The sequence below is a fragment of the Rhamphochromis longiceps genome, linkage group LG1 (assembly GCF_057381845.1).
Source record: "Rhamphochromis longiceps isolate RC_006_pf linkage group LG1, R_longiceps_female_GT1.1, whole genome shotgun sequence".
NCBI lineage: Eukaryota > Metazoa > Chordata > Actinopteri > Cichliformes > Cichlidae > Rhamphochromis > Rhamphochromis longiceps.
The window spans coordinates 17,106,710-17,130,061 of record NC_140557.1 but is presented as its reverse complement, the minus strand read 5'-3'; the positions used below and the strand labels follow the sequence as shown (position 1 = coordinate 17,130,061).

The 23,352-nt window shown below is 38.8% G+C and overlaps 1 protein-coding gene across 3 annotated transcripts in view; it reads right to left on the bottom strand.

Moving 5' to 3' along the window:
* The window catches only part of hipk3b (homeodomain interacting protein kinase 3b), a 49,058-nt gene that overhangs the window by 21,611 nt on the left and 4,095 nt on the right, over positions 1 to 23,352 (bottom strand). For all 3 annotated transcript variants that reach the window (XM_085400662.1, XM_085400669.1, XM_085400666.1), the window contains exon 2: positions 15,152 to 16,454. In XM_085400662.1, coding sequence (XP_085256788.1) covers positions 15,152 to 16,454 — 1,303 coding nt within the window. The remainder of the gene's footprint in view (positions 1 to 15,151; positions 16,455 to 23,352) is intronic.

Here is a 23,352-nt window from a genome sequence, read left to right as displayed (position 1 = left end):
AATTTCGAGTTAGCTCTGCCAATCAAAAATATACGTGAATGAGGTCGCTTTCTTGTTACCCGGAAGCATATGGCGCAGGACCGCGCACTCAAAAACGGATCCCAACAAATTAAAGTATGTTTGCTGATAGTAACACCATGTGATTCAGCTAATAACACAGGGATTTCATCATTTGTGAAGCCAGGCTGAAAACACTCAGCAATCTGTGCATTCACGACTGGATGTAATACCGGTAGCTTAGCTGTAGCATTTGTAGCTGAGGGCTTCAGCTTCCGGGTAACATGGAAATGACGTCATTCACGTAGATTACTGATTGGCAGCACTAACTCGAAATTTCGAGTTGCTTTTCTCAAAATTTTGAGTTAATATGTCGAAATTTCGAGATAATAACTCGAAATTTCGAGAAAATAACTCGAAATTTTGAGTTATGGATCCTTTTTTTTTTTTTTTTTAGTGGCGGAAACGGGCTTCCATAAATATCAGCTAGTCTTTCTGCAGAAAAAAAAAAAAAAGACTCACTGAAGAGGCAGCTGAATAACATTGAGAAAAAGCATCACACACGCCCAGCAGGAAGGAGGCATGAGAAGGCCGGGGGACTAGCTGCTTAGCAATAACTGAGCTTTCAAAATAAGATGCTAATATTCTCTCGGAAGGAAATAAATAAAATAATGCTAAAATGGATCACTGATTATTAACATACTTCAGCAGCCAGCAAGAAATGTCTGTATGGGGAAACAATGTAGCATAGGGTTGATAAGTCTCATTAAAACAAATGCAAGACATCACTAAGTATGTCTTCCAGTTAGGCACCACTGTGTAACAAAAAACCAAAGTTCTTTTCACAACGAAATGCCAAATCAAATCGAACAACAGCTCCATCTTCATCTGTGACACCCTACCTGCTCAGAAAAATTAAGATTCACACAATTATTCTGATGTCAATAACCTTCCTTTATGCACAATCCTTCCCTATTTCTAAAAGTCAAAGCCAGCGTACTAAGCCCCACACAATGCCCCCACGTATTCAAAACAATCCAGTATTATGGCTTTATAAGCATTAGTGCAGCATTTTTGTCAGAAATATACAAAATGTCAACATGAGGGCGTAGAATGGTTGCTGACCACATTAATTGTTTTCAGAGCCCTGAGCCATCAACAAAATCATGGACTTAAAGAATGCATTAGAGGTCTGATAAGTAATCATGTGAATTAAAGCGGGTGACTCATTTATTTATTTCAAAATATAAAGATTAATGTTCTTGTTGATACACATAGAAAATGAGTGCATTTTCCTTCTGCTCTTCTGAATGCACAATAGTAATACGACACGTAAAATGCCAAACGGAAATAAAGAGTACAAAGAAAGAGAAAAACGGAAAACTGCAAGACTCCTTCATTTAGTTTTGGGGGATAAGTGGATGTTGCCATGGTTGCCGGGCTCCATCCTAATCAACCTAACTCAAGCTCACCGCCTTTCTATGAAACTGAATCTGTTTTTCATTCTGAGGATATGACGCACAAGTTGAGATAGTGAAGCCTCGTGACTCTTCACTGCCACGTGCAAGAATTCCAGAAAAAAAAAAAAAAAAAAAAAAAGACAGGTACAACAAAACTGTCTACATCATGTTACAGACCCACTTCATAAAACTGAGCAGGAATAAGTGTGCACGGGGAATAAATGAATGGAGGAATAGACAAAAAACTCAAAGTCAAATGATAAAGCATCCGGTAAGTACAAATGATCAGAAGCAGTGACCTGATGCCTCATAGCTACTCCGCAACGGGTACCAATTCATCCAAAACCAGTTTATGTTTTACAGGGACAGAATACAGCAACAGATCAATGCTGCATTATTTTACTTTTACAGGCTATTAAATGCAGTCGATCTGCTTCTAATGTTTTAGTGTGCTGTAAACCTACAATGTTTTTCTCCATTAGAAGACAAAAGCGTGTCCATTAGGTTTGTTGACTAATGCTAGTGCATGAGTTTAAAAACAAGTCTAATTAGTGAGATACGAGTTGACTATTATATTACTTTCCTCACAGCTTCAAAGCTTCCAGAAGGCCTCATCTGTTATCTCTGAAACGTACCTTCAGAAGTAACGAAGAGAAAAAATAGATATTTATATAGCAGTTTTAGCTTTGGCATTTCAACCTTTCTGTTACAGAAAAAGTGCTCTTTTAGCAGGTTAGTTGACAAGAAAGCTCGCATATTGCCTTGACAGTTTTGTATTCTCAATAAGCTTTAAAGAGGACACCTGGCCCAATGAGGAAAAGTTGAAGTGTGGATTCCAGTTTGTCAGTCTGGTCACTCAAACAGAGTGCATCTTCTACACTGATCTTATTTATAAGGTGCTTTAAAAACTCGAACATTACAGCAGTTACAGTAATAACTGCTTATCAAATAAAGTCCTTAAACTGGTGCAAAGTCAAATAGACACAAGAATTGAGTGCCTGAACATTTTAACAGAAACAGATATTTGCCAACTGTGTATCAACAATGTATTGCATTAGAAAAACGACACAATACATTGCCATATACTCCCAATGGCAAGACCATGGCAAAACTATTGTGAGCCCCCCCACACCCACAAAGAATTAACAGTAACTATACACAGCAATTATACCCAATATCTCACATTCTACATCCTTCCCAGCGTCCTAGTAACAGAATAAAAGAGGTAGGTGGCAACAATATAACCCATTGGTTCGTAAAGACACTGTGGTCAGGTTGGAATTTTGAAACCAGATGTGAGAACAGGGGTGGATTTGATTGCCAAACCCCAAAAGAAAAACTTGTCAATCACCGGTTATTAGCCAATGAGCATACCTTAGACCAGGGGTGTCAAACTCAAATACACAGTGGGCCAAAATTCAAAACTGGAACAAAGTCGCTGGCTAACGTTAATATTTACTGAAATATATTTATTCCTCCAGATATAAGAATGAATCTTTTCTTATGGACTCAAACACATTTTGCTGAAAAACTGAATATGGAACAAGCAAAGCTTAATACTAAACAATATATATATTAGCTGTATAATACCAGTAGGCCAGCTCTGATAATAATTTGGTATGGCTTCGTGGGCCAAATGTAAGTAGGCTGCGGGCCAAATCCGGCCCGCGGGCCAGAGTTTGACACCTATGCCTTAGAGAGTCCTCCTTTCTGAACTGGACAATATTTTCAGAGAATCTTTCATTTATTATGATTCAAAATAGGTGACCGAGCCAATATACTGATCAGAAAGGTTTTTACAGATTACAGACCTCTGCATTGGCTTCACCTTCCAAAGCCCAAAATTATCTTTTTTTTTTTTTTTTTAAATACCTTCTATGGACAAAACCAGAAATTTTACTTGGAAGAACATAAGTAATCCATGTGTTTGTGCTGTGTTGTAAGTAATTTGTTAATTGGTGTGGATTGAACAATTCTATGGTTTTATAGACACATAAAATATGTGTAGCATTTGGTTTGTTGAGGTCACTTCAGAACAAGGCGTTAATACGTTAATAACACTGCACTGACTGCTACCTGGTCTTTGACAGAAATCATCCTACTAAACAATGCCGTCCTCAGAGAAGGCCTGCCACTATGCAAGGTGTAACCTTCCTACACTGCAGTTATGACATTCATCTACAGTAATAAAATTAAACTCAAATAGGCAGAGGCAATGGTAAGAAGCTGCAACTACATTTTCAAGCTCATTTACAGATTTGTTTATGTGTGCATTAAGATGTTGACCCAAACATTTTCATTTGTATCCAATTTTCTACCTAAAAACAAAAAAAAATACTGACAACATATTTTATTATTTATAACCAACAATTCTATCTTTATTTCTTATTCATGGCCACTATCTCACAATACAGAAATAGTCCTTGGGTCTTTACTTTGAGGACAAAGCAGGGTGGATTAAAGTGTAAAGAGATATCCAACTAGCTCATACAGAAAAGAGCAAATAAGGGTGGTTACACATTAGAAGAGGGAAGGATCACTGTCGCTGCATGCTCACACAAGCCTTTGAGTAAAACTGTTGTGACAGAGACATTTATTTGAACCACACTGCAGTTGTTATAAGGTCAGCTAAAAAGAAGAACTGACAACATGGTTCCTCGATGAAGGAAGAATGGAGCCACACTGCATGCTTTTACCAGGAACTGCAATACCACACACACACATACACACAGAGCTTCCTGCATTATTCAGTGAAACACAGAGTCAGTGTAACAAAGGGCGGGGGAACCACTTGCACTTTGATCTGCAAAGGCTTTAGATTAAGGATACAAAGCTTTCAGACATGTTTTACAGATGTAAACCATTCAACGTGTTGACATAGCGCTGAGCTTTAGGAAAGCTTTTTTTTCCCCCCAGTTCAGGTGTAATGTGTTTTTTACCGTTTTGATGGTTTTAAGAAGGTACTTAAGATGGCCTAAAGAAATTGTTTCTGGGCTTAGGGTGACAGGAAAACGAAATACCTCTGGATATTTAAGATCCACTGGGAAGACTGTGGAAAAATTGCAGGTACTTACCAGCTTACATTTTCTTACCCCTAAAATACCACTCTCTAAAACGAAGTAACTACAGAACAGGGTAGAAAGCAGAAATTGGATTCAAAGCTTTAAAGCTAAACTTTGTGCAGTTTTGTTTTCCCCCTTATGTTTGCGCTCTAAGCTACCAACTCAAACAGACAAAAGCAAAACCATTTAATTTGATGCAGTACTAACAACTAAAAGAACAATGTTTTAGTGAACCGTAGCTTTACAGCATTGATAATAATACTACAAAGTTCATTATTCAAATATTTGTATCAAAACAAAAAAAACAAAGTGTCTATACTGAGTTATGTTCACATATATTTAATCTTTTGAAACATTAGATTCTACATTCTTTGTGGGATTACTGATATTGCCTGTGGTAAAATGCTCCATTACCTGCTCCAATAAAAAAAAACCCCAAAAACAAACACCAGCTTTAGCTCTTCATACCATCATACTGTTTGTAGGGCTGGGGAATATTCTCCTGAGTCCAAACTTCACATCGTGACACCAACAACAGCTAATACCACTCTGGTGGGAGTGCAAATGTGCCGTTGGGAGTTTACAAAAGGAGCCATCCACACCACTCTGTGACACAAACATAATAATGGAACAAACCTACTGCTGTTTGTGAGAGCATTTAGAATCACAAAAAGTACTATGAGAACTAGTCTCGACAGTGCATAACTTTTAAGTGCTTGCCAAATGACAGACTGCAAGCCAGTGCAAGCTACTTTGACCACATCAATACTTAGAAAAAACCCTTTACCCAACAGTCTAGAGAAGGACTTTGTTCATAAAATGGAAGATGCTTGTGTGTGCACAAGTTTCCATGCCCACAAATAAGTTTCTAAGAGTGTCCAATGGAATAAATGCTCACAGACCTACTTTTCAAGGACAGTTAATCCATCAGTCTTAGGCCAACTATTCTACACATGGATAGGAGAATAATGCACAGCTTATTGTTTCACAGAATTAATGACCATGTTAATGTAAACCTGTCTCAATCACTCATGTCTGTGATTTATCCCATTTAAAAAACAACAACATTTTTTCAAGAACATTTCCTGCAAGAGAATGGTATTTGTTCCTGGGGAGGCTTTTTAATGAACTAACAGAAAATGTAATGAACTCCTCCCAGTAAAGACTCAGGATACTTACTATGATATGTTCACGGTAAATAAATGCAACTTAATATTTCCAATTTCCAAATATTAAAATAGCAGATGATTGGAGGGACTGTAATTTTTAGATGTCAATTCTACCCTGGAGCTGTGAGCACTCCAGCTTTGCTGACTATGCAAACTGGAGTGGCAAATTACAAGTGGCCAACGGCCAAATGCTTGTAAATTGTGGCAGCAGTCAGTGTAGCTGTCAAACTTATTGGTAAGAGTGGGTGATAGATTTTAGGTGTCCACCATCTCCTGTCTCAGAAAGGTGAACTAAACATTCAGCACAGCGAACACAGAAACGTGCATCGACATATGGGAATCAAAACAGCTGACATTGTCGAGCTAGTTGACCTTGAACAAGTAAGTCAGAGTTCTCTAGTATTTCAAGCTGTCCTTATTTCATTCTGGCTGCCTATGTGCATCACCATCTATAGAAGTCAAAGCACACTGGCCAGCATCCCATGAGCTATTTTTAGCAACCCTCCAATTTCACCCTCAGCAACGCAGTTTCCCCACAGTGTGCTTCGCATACTCTTGTCCCACAGGGGTAAACTACAGAGGGACGACAGAGTTACAATAGATATTTCACTTCATTAGTCTGTTGTCATTCCAACAATTTTGCTGTAACAGGAGAATGAAATCAAACATAGGTAAAAAAAATTAATAAAATGTTAATATAGTCCAAAAAAAAAAAAAAAAAAAAAAAAAAAAAAAAAAAAAAAAACCTGTCTGCTACAGTTTGACAAATCTTAGAATAGATGTTAAAGATAGATAAAGATGGGACATCAAATATTGATCAAAGCTCAACAGTTGTGCATTCTAAAAGAAGGTACATGGAAAATAGGAAAACAACAAAAACAGAAAGGCCTGACGTTACTTTCCAACAGCATACAAAGAATCCAAAAGAGCTGAGGAACAGAAATGATAGGACAAAAGCCAGCCTCCATCAAATTGATGGAAAGAGTAAAGTGTGGAGGAAAAACAAAAACAGTTATAGCTCGGTTATGACTTTGGAAGGAAAGGCTAGCATTAGAAATGAATAAGAATTGTATAACTCATGAAAGCATACATTTTGCTCCAAATCACAAAATTTTGTTGGCTGACTGGCCAGCTCACAGCTGCTAAGTGGGGTTTTTCCCCCTCACAGCCAAGAGGTTTGCTAAATGAGTATTTGTGATGAAAAAAATGCAAGAATTGAAATTCATGCATCAGAAATTGTTTTCAGACAGTTTTGAGAGACAGTGAAGTTAAGATGACATCCATCCATCCATCCATTCGCTTCCGCTTATCCTTTTCAGGGTCGCGGGGGGCGCTGGAGCCTATCCCAGCTGTCATAGGGCGAAAGGCGGGGTACACCCTGGACAGGTCGCCAGTCTGTCGCAGGGCTAACACATAGGGACAGACAACCATTCACACTCACATTCACTCGCACATTCACACCTAGTGACAATTTGGATTAATCAATTAACCTATCCCCACAAGTTGCATGTCTTTGGACGGTGGGAGGAAGCCGGAGTACCCGGAGAGAACCCACGCAAACACGGGGAGAACATGCAAACTCCACACAGAAAGAACCCGGCCTGATGGTGGAATTGAACTCAGGACCTTCTTGCTGTGCAGCAACAGTGCTAACCACCGTGCCACCGTGCTTAAGATGACAAATAATGGAAATATTGGAAAGTCCAGTTCTTAATTGCGTCACTGCTTGGCTGTTTTTATGCATAGCTTGGTTTCTCGGTTTATTTTATTTTTTTTCGGTCACCATTTCCTGTGCTACGTCATACCTCTGTCCACAAAAAATAAACAGCAGAACCAGCAAATATATGAGCCAAACATGTTACTAAGTCACACTTTCAGCTGTGTAGTTGCAGGCATATCTACACATTATCATAGTAATGGGTATTTTTCTTGGCTTGCTGTACATGCAGCAATTATTTCCAAGCAACCATTAAAGTGGTGAGACTGGTTTCTAGAACCTTGACACTTTTATTTTTAACAAGTTCCTGAAATGAAGTGTATATGCATCGCAACAACATTCACACAAAAGCCTGATGAGTTCCTGGAATGAAAGGAGTATACAAGGAATAATTACAATTAGCAAGTATTTTCCACAGTTCCCATAAAACAATGAGCAGGGAATTGGTCAAAGTAATTGCCAAGTTCTCACTTTAGACACTAAAGAACAATCTACAGTAAAAGCAAATGAATACAGCTATCAAATACTATTTGCATCCATTTTATTCAAAGTACAGAATTGCCTGCAATGCACACTGTTCCACTGTCTGAATGTGCAGGCAGGGACAATTATTCAAATTCTATGCAAAAGCTGCTCACTATAATAGCCAGTTCTGAATGTGGCTCATAAATCCTCAACCGTCCCAGGCAAAGAAACCAAGTTAGAAGCACCAAGAGTATGAAGCCCTTCATATCTCAGTCTTTCCATTTGAATAGACAACTGCTCTGATAAAGTGTAGTTCTCAAGTTTTTAAACAGTAACGCATCATTTTTTGAAACCTCATTTCTGTACAACTACAGTGAATTTTTAAAAACAACAATTCTAAATGTGACTGAAGTGCAGACTTTCAGTTTTTATTCAAATTATCAAAGTATGATCATTTTAAACATTTTAAAGCTAACATTTTAAATATGAAGCTTGTTTTTAATATTTACATGAAAATCCTTATGAATGCTTGAAGTCTACAACCCAAGGCCCTTTTAAAATGCTTCCTCCCTTCAGATGTTCTGCTGGTCATTTCCTTCAGCCACTTTCAGCTGCTGCTGGTTTGTGGGTCTTACTTCTGTTTTGTCTTTTTTAACTAAAAATCATGCTTTGTTGGTTCGAAATGTTATTGCTTTTGGGTCATACTCTGTTTGCACTGTGACAAAGTGCCATCCAATCAGTTTTGCAGTATTTGTCTGAAACTTAGCAAGAAACACCAATTACCCAGTACCATTGGCAGCTATTGATGCCCATTACATAACACTGCTTCCACCGTGTTTGACAGATGATGTTATGTTATATCTATCACTCCTATTCTTAAGTGTGTTCTGTATTTACATTGATGATGGCGCCTCTTGGCAGTAGACTGACGATGTCACAGCGACGGGACGAAGGCTGTCCCAATTCAAAGGCTGCTCGAAATGCGGCCCTCAAATGCATCCTTCATGTCACTGAATTTTAAGGATGTGGCGGTATAGACTTCGTGGCCCAACATATCCCAGAATGAATAACGCGGCGGTGGGTGTGGATAATTTTGCCGGGGGGAGGAAAAAAAAAAAAAAAAAAAAAAACGGCAGAAGAGGGGTGGCCGAAGAGTAAACTTTTAAAAGTAAGTACTGAATATTAGGGCTGCTCGATTATGGCAAAAATGATAATCACGATTATTTTCACTGAAATTGAGATCACGATTATTTGACGATATTTATTTAACCCTTTAAGACCTACTATAGAACCAAGTCCACCAGAGCTTATATTATTTTTTTTACATGCTGTAGTGCCATTTGTGGGAGCATTTCAAGTTGCTATACATCAATACAACTGTTATAGCCCATATTTTAATAATATGTATGCATTAAGTCCATAGTAATTACATAAATTGCAAAAAAGTGCAATAAACTACAAAAAAAATTGAAAATCGCTTTTGTTTTGTTTACATATATTTCTACTTGGAGAAATTTAAGAGGTTTATCCCTCAAAACTTTAAATACAATAAAGTTGCAAAAAATAGTTTCCCACCACAGGAAATTTATTTTGAGTGTCTTCATAGTTTTATTTTGGAGATACAGCAATTTTTATATACTGCAGGAAAAACAAAAAACAATCCTATGATGCAAATTTGCAAAGAAAACAGCATGTGCATCATTTCACTGTGGGAAGTGTTACGAACAGCTGATAGGAACGGCAAAGCGTGTTTCTGGAATATTATGTTTTTGTTCCTGCAAGCGCTTTTTATGCAATTTTTGCAAAGCTATATGTGGAACGAAACCGTGACCGAGGACAAGCTGATGGCATAAGATGTAAGTACAACTCCTCCGGTTTCATATGCAAAACAAATTATTGCGCTAGCTTACACGGTTCAGGTTCTACAGGGATTTAACAATAGTTACGCAAAACGGAGCATGCAGCTCTGACCGGCTTTAAAGGGTTAACAATGACTTTAAAAAAATAATATAAAATAGTGTGCAACACCACTGAAGTTTTTTTTTTTTAAACTCTCTTTTCAACCAACGGCAGTCACTCTCCAAATAACTTCTGCTTAGCTTTCCGAGCTTCCCTCGGGTCCTCTTAATCAGCGGTCTCCAACCTTTTTTGCGCCACGGACCGGTTTATGCCCGACAATATTTTCACGGACCGGCCTTTAAGGTGTCGCGGATAAATGAGGGAGGGGCTAATAATCGGCTCAGTCATTTTTAATGATCGTTGAAAGCCCAGATCGTAATCGTGATTAAAATTCGATTAATTGAGCAGCCCTACTGAATATTATGTTACTTATTTATGTGCGAATGTTTAATAACAAAGAACATTAAAACATTACTGTTGGCCACATGTCGGCAAAGTTATGTGACATTAGCGATGTTTGTACCAACTTCGTTAGCCTTTACTTTAAAATATACGCCGTTCAATAGTTGACGTTAGTCTTACAGAGAATGTGATGATTTTATGGATATTTAAAGTAAGCACTGAGACAAATTTAGCAATGCCAACATATTAAAAGAACAATATTTGTCTTTCATATATATAACACAGTTATATATACAGTGTCAAAGAAACCTGTCTTTGAGTGAAGATTTAAGGTGACAGGAAATATAAATAATATAAATAAATGCAGCTTGAATCTTTACTGAAGCTCAGTATTTGAAACAGAGTTCATTCACTGCTGTAATAACTAATAATGATTGAAATTATAACTTTAATATTGGCCATATTATATTTACATTACCAAAGTGAGATGACTTTAGTCTCATGAACAACATTAGCTAATTGTTATTTACTAGCTAATCATAAATGACTGTTCTGGGCCCTGTTTCAGGAAGCCGGTTTAGTGCAAACTCTGAGTAAGTATACCCTGAGTTAACGAAAACTCTGGGTTTTCAGTTTCACAAAGCGAGTTTAGATTAATTCTGAGTGAGTTACTATGACGACACACTCCGTGAAGCTAACCTGCCCCCTAGCAGGTTTACTTCAACTAACCCTGACGTTCTCCGCCTCTTTGTCAGAAACCTGACTGTAGGAAGTGTCAGACATGGCGTGCTCCTTACTTGAAGAGCCAGTAGATGTTGAAGCCCAAATTCTCCGCAGAGCTCTCCGCCGGGAGAGAGTGATTAGAGCGCGTTCGGTCATTTTATCATTTCCTGATGATTTCCTGTGTGAACGTTACAGTTTTTCAGCACAATCTAGAATTTATTTGAATAACATCCTCAGGCCTAATATTGCTCATGTGACACATCGCGGACATGCTCTCAGTTCATTACATATTATTTGTATTGCACTTCGGTTTTTTGCAAACGGGAGCTTTCTGTATAATATTGGTGATGCTGAGCACATTTCCAAGGCTACCGTCTGTCGGGCAGTCAGGAATGTTACAGTTGCACTGAAACGTCTCCTGTACTCGTTTGTGGTGTTCCCCGGTCATAGACCCACAAGATTTATCAAAGAGGGATTCCACAAAATTGCAGGTATCAGGATGAACGAAACTTAATTCATGATGTGGTGATACTTGAACTACTACTTAAATTTTACATTTATTTTCACGGTTCCCAGGCGTGATTGGCTGTATAGATGGCACTCACATTCCAATCATTGCTCCTTCAGTAAATGAAGGAGACTATGTGAACAGGAAGTCTTTCCACAGCATTAATGTACAGGTACATAGTTCCCTGTAGCATTTCAAACTAACAAATTATTTCATTATAGTAATGGATGCTAATTTGTGTTCTCTGCACTGTGAAGATCATATGTGATGCTGCCAACATTATCACAAATGTGGAAGCCAACTGCTCAGCCTCTGTGAGTGGTGGTGGTGGAGGACCCCCACCTGTTTTCCGGGCCTCCGCTTTTTTTTCTGTTGGCTATAACGGGTCACATTTGAGCATACAGAGTAAGCAAATATGTACTTGTAATGTGCTCAGATAATTTCAATAAGTGCTTACAGAGGGGAAATTAATGTAGCCTCTAACTGCAAATGATTTACATCGGACAAACAGACCAAGCACTATGGCTCATAATACAATTACACCTTACCTGTTTGGACTATATTTTTATATTTCATTTTTACTTGCTGCCAGGAACGTTTGGGGCCTGTTGGGTTGCACCTGCGCTCACATCACATCATAAAATAAAATGTATAAAATAAAAAATAAAATATAATAAAATAACGTGTTAAATGGGTGGAAATCCCTAGATCAATGTTTAAATTAACACTCACGCATTGACTCTGTCGGCTATGTTCTTTTGCAGCTGAGGCTGTGTTACTTTTTTTCCGCGGAATTTGCATGTTATCGGCATATGCTGCCATCAGAATTTCGGCCTCAAGCGCTGTAAGATACATTGACCGCGCCTTCTTTCCCTCCGTCTCCATGGTGACTCGCTTAATCTGTGCTCCACTAATCAGGGCTTTATGTATCCTCGTGCGCGCTCTTAATTTGGGATTAAAGCAACTCTGCGTTGACTGAACTAATTGTTATCAGCCTTTCTGAAACCGAATATTCCGAGTTGGACAGTTCGGGGTTACTCAACCCTGAGTATCGTTTTTCACTCTGAGTTTTCTAAACCGGCTTCCTGAAATAGGGCCCAGTACAGAAGTGAAGCCCAATAATCATGATTTCACAGTCCCATGGTCTCAGTCTCAGATTAGGGCTGCCACAAACGATTATTTTGATAGTCGACTAGTCACCGATTATTTTTGCGATTAGTCGACTAATCAGATCATCATCCATTGGACGTACAGCGTACAGCTTATTACACCAGCAGCATCTGGTCTTATATAACTATCATTAGCTTACAGCTTGAAGTGTTTGTGCTAACTAAAAATAAAGACAAGATGGTAGTTTATTAATTTTTAATGAAATTTGCAGATTGTTTCGGTGAAGTTTAATAAACTCCTTGCTTTCTAAAATATAACAGGACACCGGAGTATATTCTCCAGCGTCTCACACTTCTGATAATCAGCTGTCTGCTTGACAGTTTTAGCTGTGTAAAAACTATAACTTTAATCTCAGCCAAACCGATTTACTCAGGAACAAATAAAATACTAAAGAAAGCCAAACAATAACATTTTTAAGTTATCTAAGTGACTTATATATATGTTTAACCTGACTAGCGAAAGACGGCGGTGGGTTTGAAAACGATTTGCCGGGAGTCCGGTGTTCTCACGGCTCTAGTTAGCCTTGCCCCCGCCTAGCTAACGAGCTAGTGGGTAACAGACGCCTCCGAAAACGTCGGAGCGCTTTTGAAAATATGTGGTGTCTTGATAAACTGAGCAGATATTTGAGGTTTACACAGCTACATTCTCGCCTGAAAATATGTTAAAGGTTTATTTTGTGACCCAGAAAGAATAATAAGAGTAAAGTTAAAACTAACTAGCTGCCGCCATTGTTGACAACTGCGCTGGGCTGCGCTATGAATTCTGGGACACAGCTTCTTCTTCTTCGGGGTTTAACGGCAGCTGGCATCCTTGTACATGCAGTGCTGCCATCTTCTGTTTCAGTCCGTTATTACACTCTTAAATCCTACTACTCATTCCTGCGTCCTTTGTGATCTTCAAACGATGCGTCGACTATTAAATTAGTCGTCGACGATTTTAATAGTCGACATAATCGTGACTAGTTGACTAATCGTGGCAGCCCTATCTCAGATACTTATCAAATCAAAGCTCATGTAGAAACAAACAAACAAATGAACAAAAGATTTTCTCCTTCATTTCTTTCAAACAAAGCTGTATGAAACGTTTCCAGCTGTTAGTGTCATGGTTGCTAGGCAACCTGAGCAGCGCGACGGAGGCTTGACCGTCCCATTTCACAAGCCTCTCACTTCCGGCCTTAGCGGTCTTTGAGTACGCGGCCCTTGTGGACTGTTAAGGCTGCGTACTTTAAGGCTGCAGACCCTGAATTGGGATACAGCCATTGTTTCCAGTAGTGAGAAAGTGACAGTCACAGACTGTCTCCATTTGTTTGCGATATGTGAGCTGTGTTAGCAGAGCTTAACAATTACATAAGGATTTGTCTTAAACTCATGTATCACATTTACTTCACCCATTTCCTCTTTCTTTGACTTGCCCATAAGACCTTACATTTTGATCATTTGCCCACAGCCTTTAAGTCAAAAAAGATGTTTTAAACAGGGTCACTAGACTGAATGTTTTTTCCCCTCTACCCCCAATCTCAAACACAATATAAAATTTCATGTGGTTGGGCTAAACAAATCCCCCAATTACAATATTAGTTAAAAATATCTTGTTGTTAAAAGCATATGTACAGAATACTGTTATTGTTGATGTAATTTTAATGTTTCTCTGAAATGGGTCTCTTGTAAATGAAACATTGAGTCTCAATGGGAAAGTTGTCTTTATGAAATATATACGCAAGCTATTGCAAATAATTGACATCTGAGAACCTATTAGTATGAAAAGACTAATTTATATCCTCTTATCATTTCAAGGTTCCTATACAAGAAAGACAGAAACCAAACAGTGAACTAGGACACTCCTGACTTACACAGCAGTTGATATCACTTCAGGCCTGTTTTTCTATTCAAACCAAAGCATTCATAACATAATGCCAAAAGTAATTTGTCTCACTGTTTGTTTGTTTTTTTATTGCATGCCAAAGATTATCAGAAGCCCAGATCTTTTTCCTGCATAAACAAAAGACATTACATCTACTATGCATCTTATACACAGCCCTGTAAGAGAAACCCCATTAGCCTCTGGCATGGCATTCACCAACTTCTGTCATTACCTTTCTTTACTTAATCTACATGCACACATAATATCAATCTTTAAATGTTTGCTTTTGCCTTTGTTTTCTGTAACATAATATATTTAATCCTCTTAACTTTTAAATCCAAAGATCCACCCTGCAAGAATGCAGGGTGGATCTTTGTTCACAAAGACACTTTTTTTTTTAAACTTGATTTAAAGTCTTTTTTTTCCACATCTTACATATTTTTCAGTGGCACCAGGAAGATGAGCAGTTAGCTTGTAGTCTGTTAGTAAACACTGCAGGGTCACATTTTTAAATTTTTCACAGTCTATGGTATGTGCCTTCTAAATACACAGGATGTTGTGCAGTAGGGAGACATTTCCTTGTTTTTCTTGAGAAAAGACATTTTTAAACTAATTATGCTGGGATGGATACAGAGTACAAGACTGCACTGAACTAATACCGAACCCATTAAAAAAAATGAAAAAACAAATACAATCTTGTCATTCATATCTGTACTCACCTATAGTACCGAGACTGGAGGTACGTGGAACACACTGCTTTGGACACGTGACTGGCTGAGCCAAAGTCTATCACCTTCACCCTGTAGGGTTGCCTCACTGGGTCCACCAGCATTATGTTCTCTGGTTTAAGATCTGCATGAATCAGACCCATGCTTTTTAACTTTTTCAGAGCTGTAGCTACCTGTTGTAGCACAGGTCTGATCACTTTCAGGGGCAGTGGGCTGAACTTATTTTGCTTCAGGAAATCATACAGGTTCCGTTCAAGCATCTCAAATACCAGGCAGGTGTGACTGCGGTGCTGAAAGCATTCAAAGGCTCGCACCAGGTTGTGCTCATCTGCATTCTCTCCACTCAGACGAGCAAGGATGCCAACTTCAATTTGACCCTGCCTTGCATATGAAGGGTGATTTTTCAGGATCTTGACAGCCACTACCTCACCTGTGCCCCTCTTCCAGCACTTCACTACCTGACCAAATGTGCCACGTCCCAAGAAATCCAGCACTTCATAAGTATTCTTCATGGAACAGAGGACTTCATGCTGCACAACCTGATAGTCTCCATCCACTCCTCCCGTCCCTCCTGCTGCCCCTACAGCCCCATGCCCTACACCCTGTTTGGAGGGGCCCGCTCCAGCCCCCACAGCCGCTGGGGCTGTCATGGCTGCGTTCCCCACAGTCGTCGTTTGCAACATGGCAGGCAACATTGACAGTTCCTCCACAATCTGCATGGTGCTCCTTCGGTTATCCAGCTCCTCACTTTTACGTTTCAGCCCACATCGCTGAGAGCTGTCAGCTGAGTTCAAACCTCCACAGTTCTCTTCTCTGTCGCCCTCTTCCTCTTCACCTCCCTCACCACCCTCTCCCCTTCCTCCTCCTCCTGCCCCTGTTGCTCCACTGCTGCTCCCACTTGCTATGTCTGTCTGCTGCTGTTGCTGCTCCTTGTCCTGTGACTGGACAACCCCTGCTTCTCTTTGCTGCTGGGCCACAAATGGGCCTGGTGCTCCACCACCTCTTTTACCGGACTGTTGTCTCTGTACACCACGCACCACGACCGTCTGCACCGGGTACTCTTGTCTTCCACGCACTTTCAGGCCCACTGCCAAGTCTCGGTTCACAAACGAGTGGGCTTGTTTCGTTGGATGCACAATGCCAAAGGTTCTGCTGTTCAGAAAAGTCCGTGGGTGTGCCCTCTCATGGTACACACAGCTGCTGGGCTCAACTTTGAGTTTCTTCACACTGCTAAAGGCACTTGTCTGGGTTTGATAAACGTGTGGTGGGTAGACCAAGACTTGTGAGGCCATACCTGTGGAGAACAAAGAATAGAAAGAATTTAATTAGATCCACAGCAAATAATGTTGTCCATTTTTGTCATGTTACCACAAAAAAAGAGCAATTAAGCACACTTGAACTCAACTTTAGAATCTGTCAAAAAAAAAAAGAAAAAAAAAAAAGAAAATACATGCCAAATTTCCCAGAGCATTTTTCTCTTTGCTTGGTCAAGGGCTAGACTAACTTACTTTGAGTGCACAAAAACTGACCCATGGCACCAGTCTAATTTTGCTGTTGTCTCACCCCTCCTTGATGACAGTGCAATGAGTTGTTCACCACTAACAACAACCCACCCATGACCACATCCACATATGTTATACGGTTCAGAGAAAGATTGTTGTAGTGGACGACATCAGAACACCTTCACCGTTCTGCACTATCCCACCAACACCTCCACATAGCAGATGACTAACTTCTCAAAGGTTTGCCGGACCTTTTCCTGCCATTTCCATGCATCCTACTGCAGGTCTCTAGGCAACCAATGGAGAGGGAGCGAGTTTGAGAGACAGATAAACATAAGAATAAAGTTATATAGCAACATCAATCCCACATGTCCAATTGTCTAAGAGTGGCTTATTCTTTTTTTCCCCCATCATTTGTGTATGTTTGTGAGTGAGGGTAAAGCACTTAGAACTCACAGAAACCTGCATAGTTAAAATATTCTGAAACTAAACTATGTGGAAAAAGAAACAAAGAGTAAAAAGTATAACAAATTTCAGAATTCTAGTTACCTCTAACATGCTGCACCCCCATGACCTACTTTCATGTTGGACCACATTGATTGAGATGCATGCTTCTGGACTCCAAAGACTTTAATACTTCTATTGACACTACATTTAAAAGAAGCATGTTCATCTAAATACAAAATTGGACAAATATTATTAAATGCTCTAAATGCTAAACAGGAGCACTGTTACTCTTAATGTCTTATCTCCAACTAACTGAAAAAGATCAATCAAAAAACAAGAAGTGTACACAGCTTAGACAGGTATGGGCTGTTTGGTCCCTCTGTAATATCTCCTTAAATAAATATCCCTGATGGAAAGCCTACTTGTGTTGTTGTGATAACACTAGCACTGTGCGCCATCCCTCTGACTCTATTCTGAGCAACGCGATAAGGTCAACCTATTCTGTTGGCAGCTCTCTGCACAATCACAACTTGCGTTTCTATTTGGTGGGACCATTTACCGTCTTTTTAGTAAGAAGCACTTTATCACATTTATCCCAAATAGGGCTCAATAGAAAAAAAGAAAGAAAAAGATAACAACAATAAGAGTCCAAAAAGCAAGTGTCCTGAGATCCACTGTAAAAGAAGTGACATAAGGACTCTACTTTTAGACTTCAAACCAAAATGAACTTGTAATGGTGTTCATTAGACTTGGGTAGGTTAAAGTTAAGAAGCTGTAATTATATAATCATTGTTTAATGTTGTTAACAATTATTTTGATAGTCGACTAGTCACCGATTATTTTTGCGATTAGTCGACTAATCAGATCATGCATCCATTGGACGTAAAACGTACAGCTTATTGCACCAGCATGCATCTGCTCTTATATAACTATCATTAGCTTACAGCTTTAAGTGTTTAAGGTAGGGCTGCTCGATTATGGCAAAAATGATAATCACGATTATTTTCACTGAAATTGAGATCTCGATTATGTGACGATATTTATTTAACCCTTTAAGACCTACCATAGAACCAAGTCCACCAGAGCTCATATTATTATTTTTTTGTTGTAGTGTCATTTGTGGGAGCATTTCAAGTTGCTATACATCAATATAACTGTTATAGCCCATATTTTAATATTTATTTTATTTTAATAATATGTATGCATTAAGTCAATAGTAACTACATTAATTGCAAAAAAGTGCAATAAACTACAAAAAAATTGAAAATCGTTTGTTTTGTTTTTACATATATTTCTACTTGGAAAAATTTAAGAGGTTTATCCCTCAAAACTTTAAATACAAAAAAGTTGCAAAAAAATAACAACAGGAAATTTATTTTGAGTGTCTTCATAGTTTTATTTTGGAGATAAAGCAATTTTTATATACTGCGGGAAAAACAAAAAAACAATCCTATGATGCAAATTTGCAAAGAAAACAGCATGTGCATCAAAATAAACTATTTCCAGCAGTGCAATTCGAGTTCTAAGCATCCCAGCAACTATTCAGAAAAGTCAAATATGACTTATAAAAACACCAGTATAGGCTTTTAAGGCCTATACTTTAAGGCGTCACTTCCGGTTTCGGGCAGGAAATGGCGGACATGCGATAGTTCGCGCTGACGTCTGTTTCAATGTGGGAAGTGTTAGGAACAGCTGATCGGATCGGCAAAGCGTGTTTCTGGAATATTATGTTTTTGTTCCTGCAAGCGCTTTTTATGCAATTTTTGCAAAGCTTTATGTGGAAGGAAACCGTGACAGAGGACAAGCCGATGGCATAAGATGTAAGTACAACTCCTCTGGTTTCATATGCAAAAAAAATTATTGCGCTAGCTTACGCGGTTCCGGTTCTACAGGGATTTAAAAATAGTTAGCAAAACCGCTCTGACCGGCTTGAAGGGTTAACAATAACAATGTATTGAATAATGACTTTAAAAAATAATATAAATTAGTGTGCAAATACTGATAACAGTGCAAATGTTTGCAATATAAAAAAATAAATGAAAAATGTAAACATCTATGTTTAGTGAACTTTGCAGTGTTGCTCTGTGGTGCAGCTACGACACCGTAGCAAAGTTTACACACTGTGTCTACTTGATCCACGTCTGACTCCGCGAACCCATAATGTTTCCACACCACTGAAGTTTTTTTTTTTTGTTTTTTTTTTTAACCTCTCCTCTCCAAATAACTTCTGCTTAGCTTTCCGAGCTTCCCTCGGGTCCTCTTAATTGTTGTGACCCGTGTTCGAAATGCAGAGAGGTGCGCTCGATTTGCCACACGGAGCAGCGTGAGAATAAAGCATGAGGGAGGGGCTAATAATCGGCTCAGTCATTTTTAATGATCGTTGAAAGCCCAGATCGTAATCGTGATTAAAATTCGATTAATTGAGCAGCCCTAATTTTTAGTGCTAACTAAAAATAAAGACAAGATGATAGTTTATTAAATTTTAATGAAATTTGCAGAATGTTTCGGTGGAGTTTAAAAAACTCAGCCATCTACTCCTTGCTATCTAAAATATAACAGGACACTGGAGTAAATTCTCAAGCATCTCACACTTCTGATAATCAGTTGTCTGCTTGACGTTTATTCAGCTGTGTAAAAACTATAACTTTAATCTCAGCCAAACCGATTTACTCAGGAACAAATAAAATACTGAAAAAAGCCAAACAATAATATTTTTAAGTTATCTAAGTGACTTATATATCATGTTTAACCCGAGTAGCGATAGACGGCGGTGGGTTTGAAAACGATTTGCCGGGAGTCTGGTGTTCTCATGGGCTCTAGTGAGCCTTGAACCCCGGCTAGCTATAGAGCTGGTGGGTAACAGACGCCTCCGAAAACGTCAGAGCGCTTTTGAAAATATGTGGTGTCTTGATAAACTGAGCAGATATTTGAAGTTTACACAGCTACATTCTCGCCTGAAAATATTGTAAACGTTTATTTTGTGACCCAGAAAGAATAATAAGAGTAATATTAAAACTAACTAGCTGCCGCCATTGTTGGAAACAACAACATTCATAGCAGGGCCGTGCTATGAATTCTGGGATAGGTTGGGCCACAAAGTATACACCCGACCCATCCTTCAAATCTGGGGAAATGAAGGCCGCATTTCTCGGCCACATTTGTTGGCGTCTTTGAATTTGGACAGTCTTAGTCGTGTCGCTGTAACGTAATCGGGGGCTTAATGTTGTTAACGCGATTTAAAGTATCCCAGGTGAGACCTCCAAGACTTACTTTAGCACTTGCAAAAATACTATATTATTTTTTCTCTATTCATCAACCACACTAGGTCTATATTTTATTTGCTTTTACACATATACTGATCTGTCCCAGATACGCAGGTTAGTTTATTTACAATTACTGTTTCAGAGTTGTTTCTGCACACAGGGCTCAAGTTTCCAGGGGGTCAAAAGCACAAGTGACACACCCAAACTAACTGCAAGATACTTGAAGTTCAAACTCAAGACTAATGTCAATTTATGAACACTTCCTATTAGTCACCTGTGTAACCAAATACTTCCCAACACAATGAAAAATGCATTGGTAGATCAATTCTTACTCTTATCGAACCCATCTTTGAGCTCCATTTTTATGAATCCTGTACAGAAGTGGACAACATTACAAAAGGATGACCTCCGTGTTTCCACTGTTTGTTTAACAACTATGCAAGTATTCCAAATGTAACCACATGCAACCACTAAACATACAATGTAGCGATTCACAGCAAAAAACAAAAACAAAACACCACTGACATTTCTGAGACCATTATTCAGTCAAGTTTTACACTGTTTAGCCAGCATGATCACAATATTCTTCCTGACCCTCATATGAAATACTTATACTTTCAGTTTCAGCTTTGTGCATTGTGATTTGAGACATTAATTGATGGGAGTCCCAAGACAGGAGACAGCACTTGGAGCCCAACTGAACAATTAGGATGTCTGGATTTGGATGTGAGCTTCCAGTAATTTCAATCTAGAACTCGATTTCAAAGGAAACTAAGATTGATTTAATTTGGATGCCTACAAAATTACAATCACTATATAAAGTAAGTTGGAGGAGCATACCACAAGGCTGTAAAAGCAGACAGCCTTAGTTGTCAAGGCTAATGATCTAAGGCAAGAAATGGCAGCTGCTGCTATTATTACCATCTGAATCCAGATACTCCCCTGGTCAGCTGTGACGCTCCTCCTGTGGCATTACATTACATCCTTCAAAGCTGCAGAACCTTTTCAGCAAGCATGAGCTGCTAAGTAATTGCTCACATTTAAACTTTTGACCCCGAGCTACTCAAAATTAAATGGAAAAGAAAATAAACACTAGACAGCTGGCCAAAAGGAACAAATGGTACTGACTGAAGTCATAATAGGTGAGATGACAGATTAAGACCGTCAGTGTTTTGCAGAAGATAACAACATGACAATTTTTTTTAAATTTCAGATTTTGAATATGAAGGCTATATACAAGCACTAATCTTCTTTCAAAAACCCTGTGTTCACTTAAACGTAAATTTAAACATTTGTTTTACTATGAATGCCATCCAACATGATGTTCATCAATATTTTTTTCCACAGCTATCATTTCCTCTCCTGAGTATTATTTTTATTCTTTATAATCAGATAAGAACAGAAATGGTACAGCTTAACATCGAGTGACACTAATGACTTTTTTTTTTTAATAACGATGCAGCTTAGGACACCTCAACAATCATGTAAACATAAAAGTGCTGCAGGAAGAGAATTGGGAACTATACACGCTATTTGTGGCAGTTCACACACCATTAGCAACAATAACAGCATAAATTCTTCTGTGCTTTAAAAATGTTGTATTGCGATATCGTTGCTATAGCAATTAGGGCTGCCACAAACGATTATTTTGATAGTTGACTAGTCACCGACTATTTTTGCAATTAGTCGACTAATCAGATCATGCATCCATTGGACGTAAAACGTACAGCTTATTGCACCAGCATGCATCTGCTCTTATATAACTATCATTAGCTTACAGCTTTAAGTGTTTAAGGTATGTGCTAACTAAAAATAAAGACAAGATGATAGTTTATTAAATTTTAATGAAATTTGCAGGTTGTTTCGGTGGAGTTTAATAAACTCGGCCATCTGCTTCTTGCTATCTAAAATATAACAGGACATCGCAGTATATTCTCGAGCATCTCACACTTCTGATAATCAGTTGTCTGCTTGACGTTTATTCAGCTGTGTAAAAACTATAACTTTAATCTCAGCCAAACCGATTTACTCAGGAACAAATAAAATACTGAAAAAAGCCAAACAATAATATTTTTAAGTTATCTAAGTGACTTATATATCATGTTTAACCTGAGTAGCGAAAGACGGCGGTGGGTTTGAAAACGATTTGCTGGGAGTCCGGTGTTCTCATGGGCTCTAGTGAGCCTTGAACCCCGGCTAGCTATCGAGCTGGTGGGTAAGCGCTCCGAAAATATGTGGTGTCTTGATAAACTGAGCAGATATTTGAGGGTTGCACAGCTACATTCTCGCCTGAAAATATGTTAAACATTTATTTTGTGACCCAGAAAGAATAATAAGAGTAATATTAAAACTAACTAGCTGCCGCCATTGCTGGAAATTGAGCAGGGCCGCGCTATGAATTCTGGGATAGGTTGGGCCATGAAGTATACACCCGACCCATCCTTCAAATCTAGGGAAATGAAGGCCGCATTTGTCTGAGTCTTCGAATTTGGACAGTCTTCATTGTGGCGCCTACAAATGCGGGCACAGGAGGATCCGATTCCTGAATTTGGACACAGCTACGACACCGGACACTGCTTCTTCTTCGAGGTTTAACGGCAGCTGGCATCCTTGCACATGCAGTGCTGCCATCTTCTGTTTCAGTCCATTATTACACTCTAAAATCCTACTACTTATTCCTGCGTCTTTTGGGATCTCACAAAGCTTCAAACGACACGTCGACTATATTAGTCGTCGACGATTTTAATAGTTGAGGTAATCGTGACTAGTCGACTAATCGTTGCAACCCTAATAGCAATGCCATGGATTTGCGTTCCCTAGGGCACACAACAATGAGACAAGTTTGGATAAGACACGATGAACGCATTTCACCACTTTAGACAAAAACACACCAACAAGTACAACCAGGCTATGACAGAGGAGATGCTAGCAGCTGATGATGTGCGACCCAAATATAAACAAATATAACAGCACTCAATAC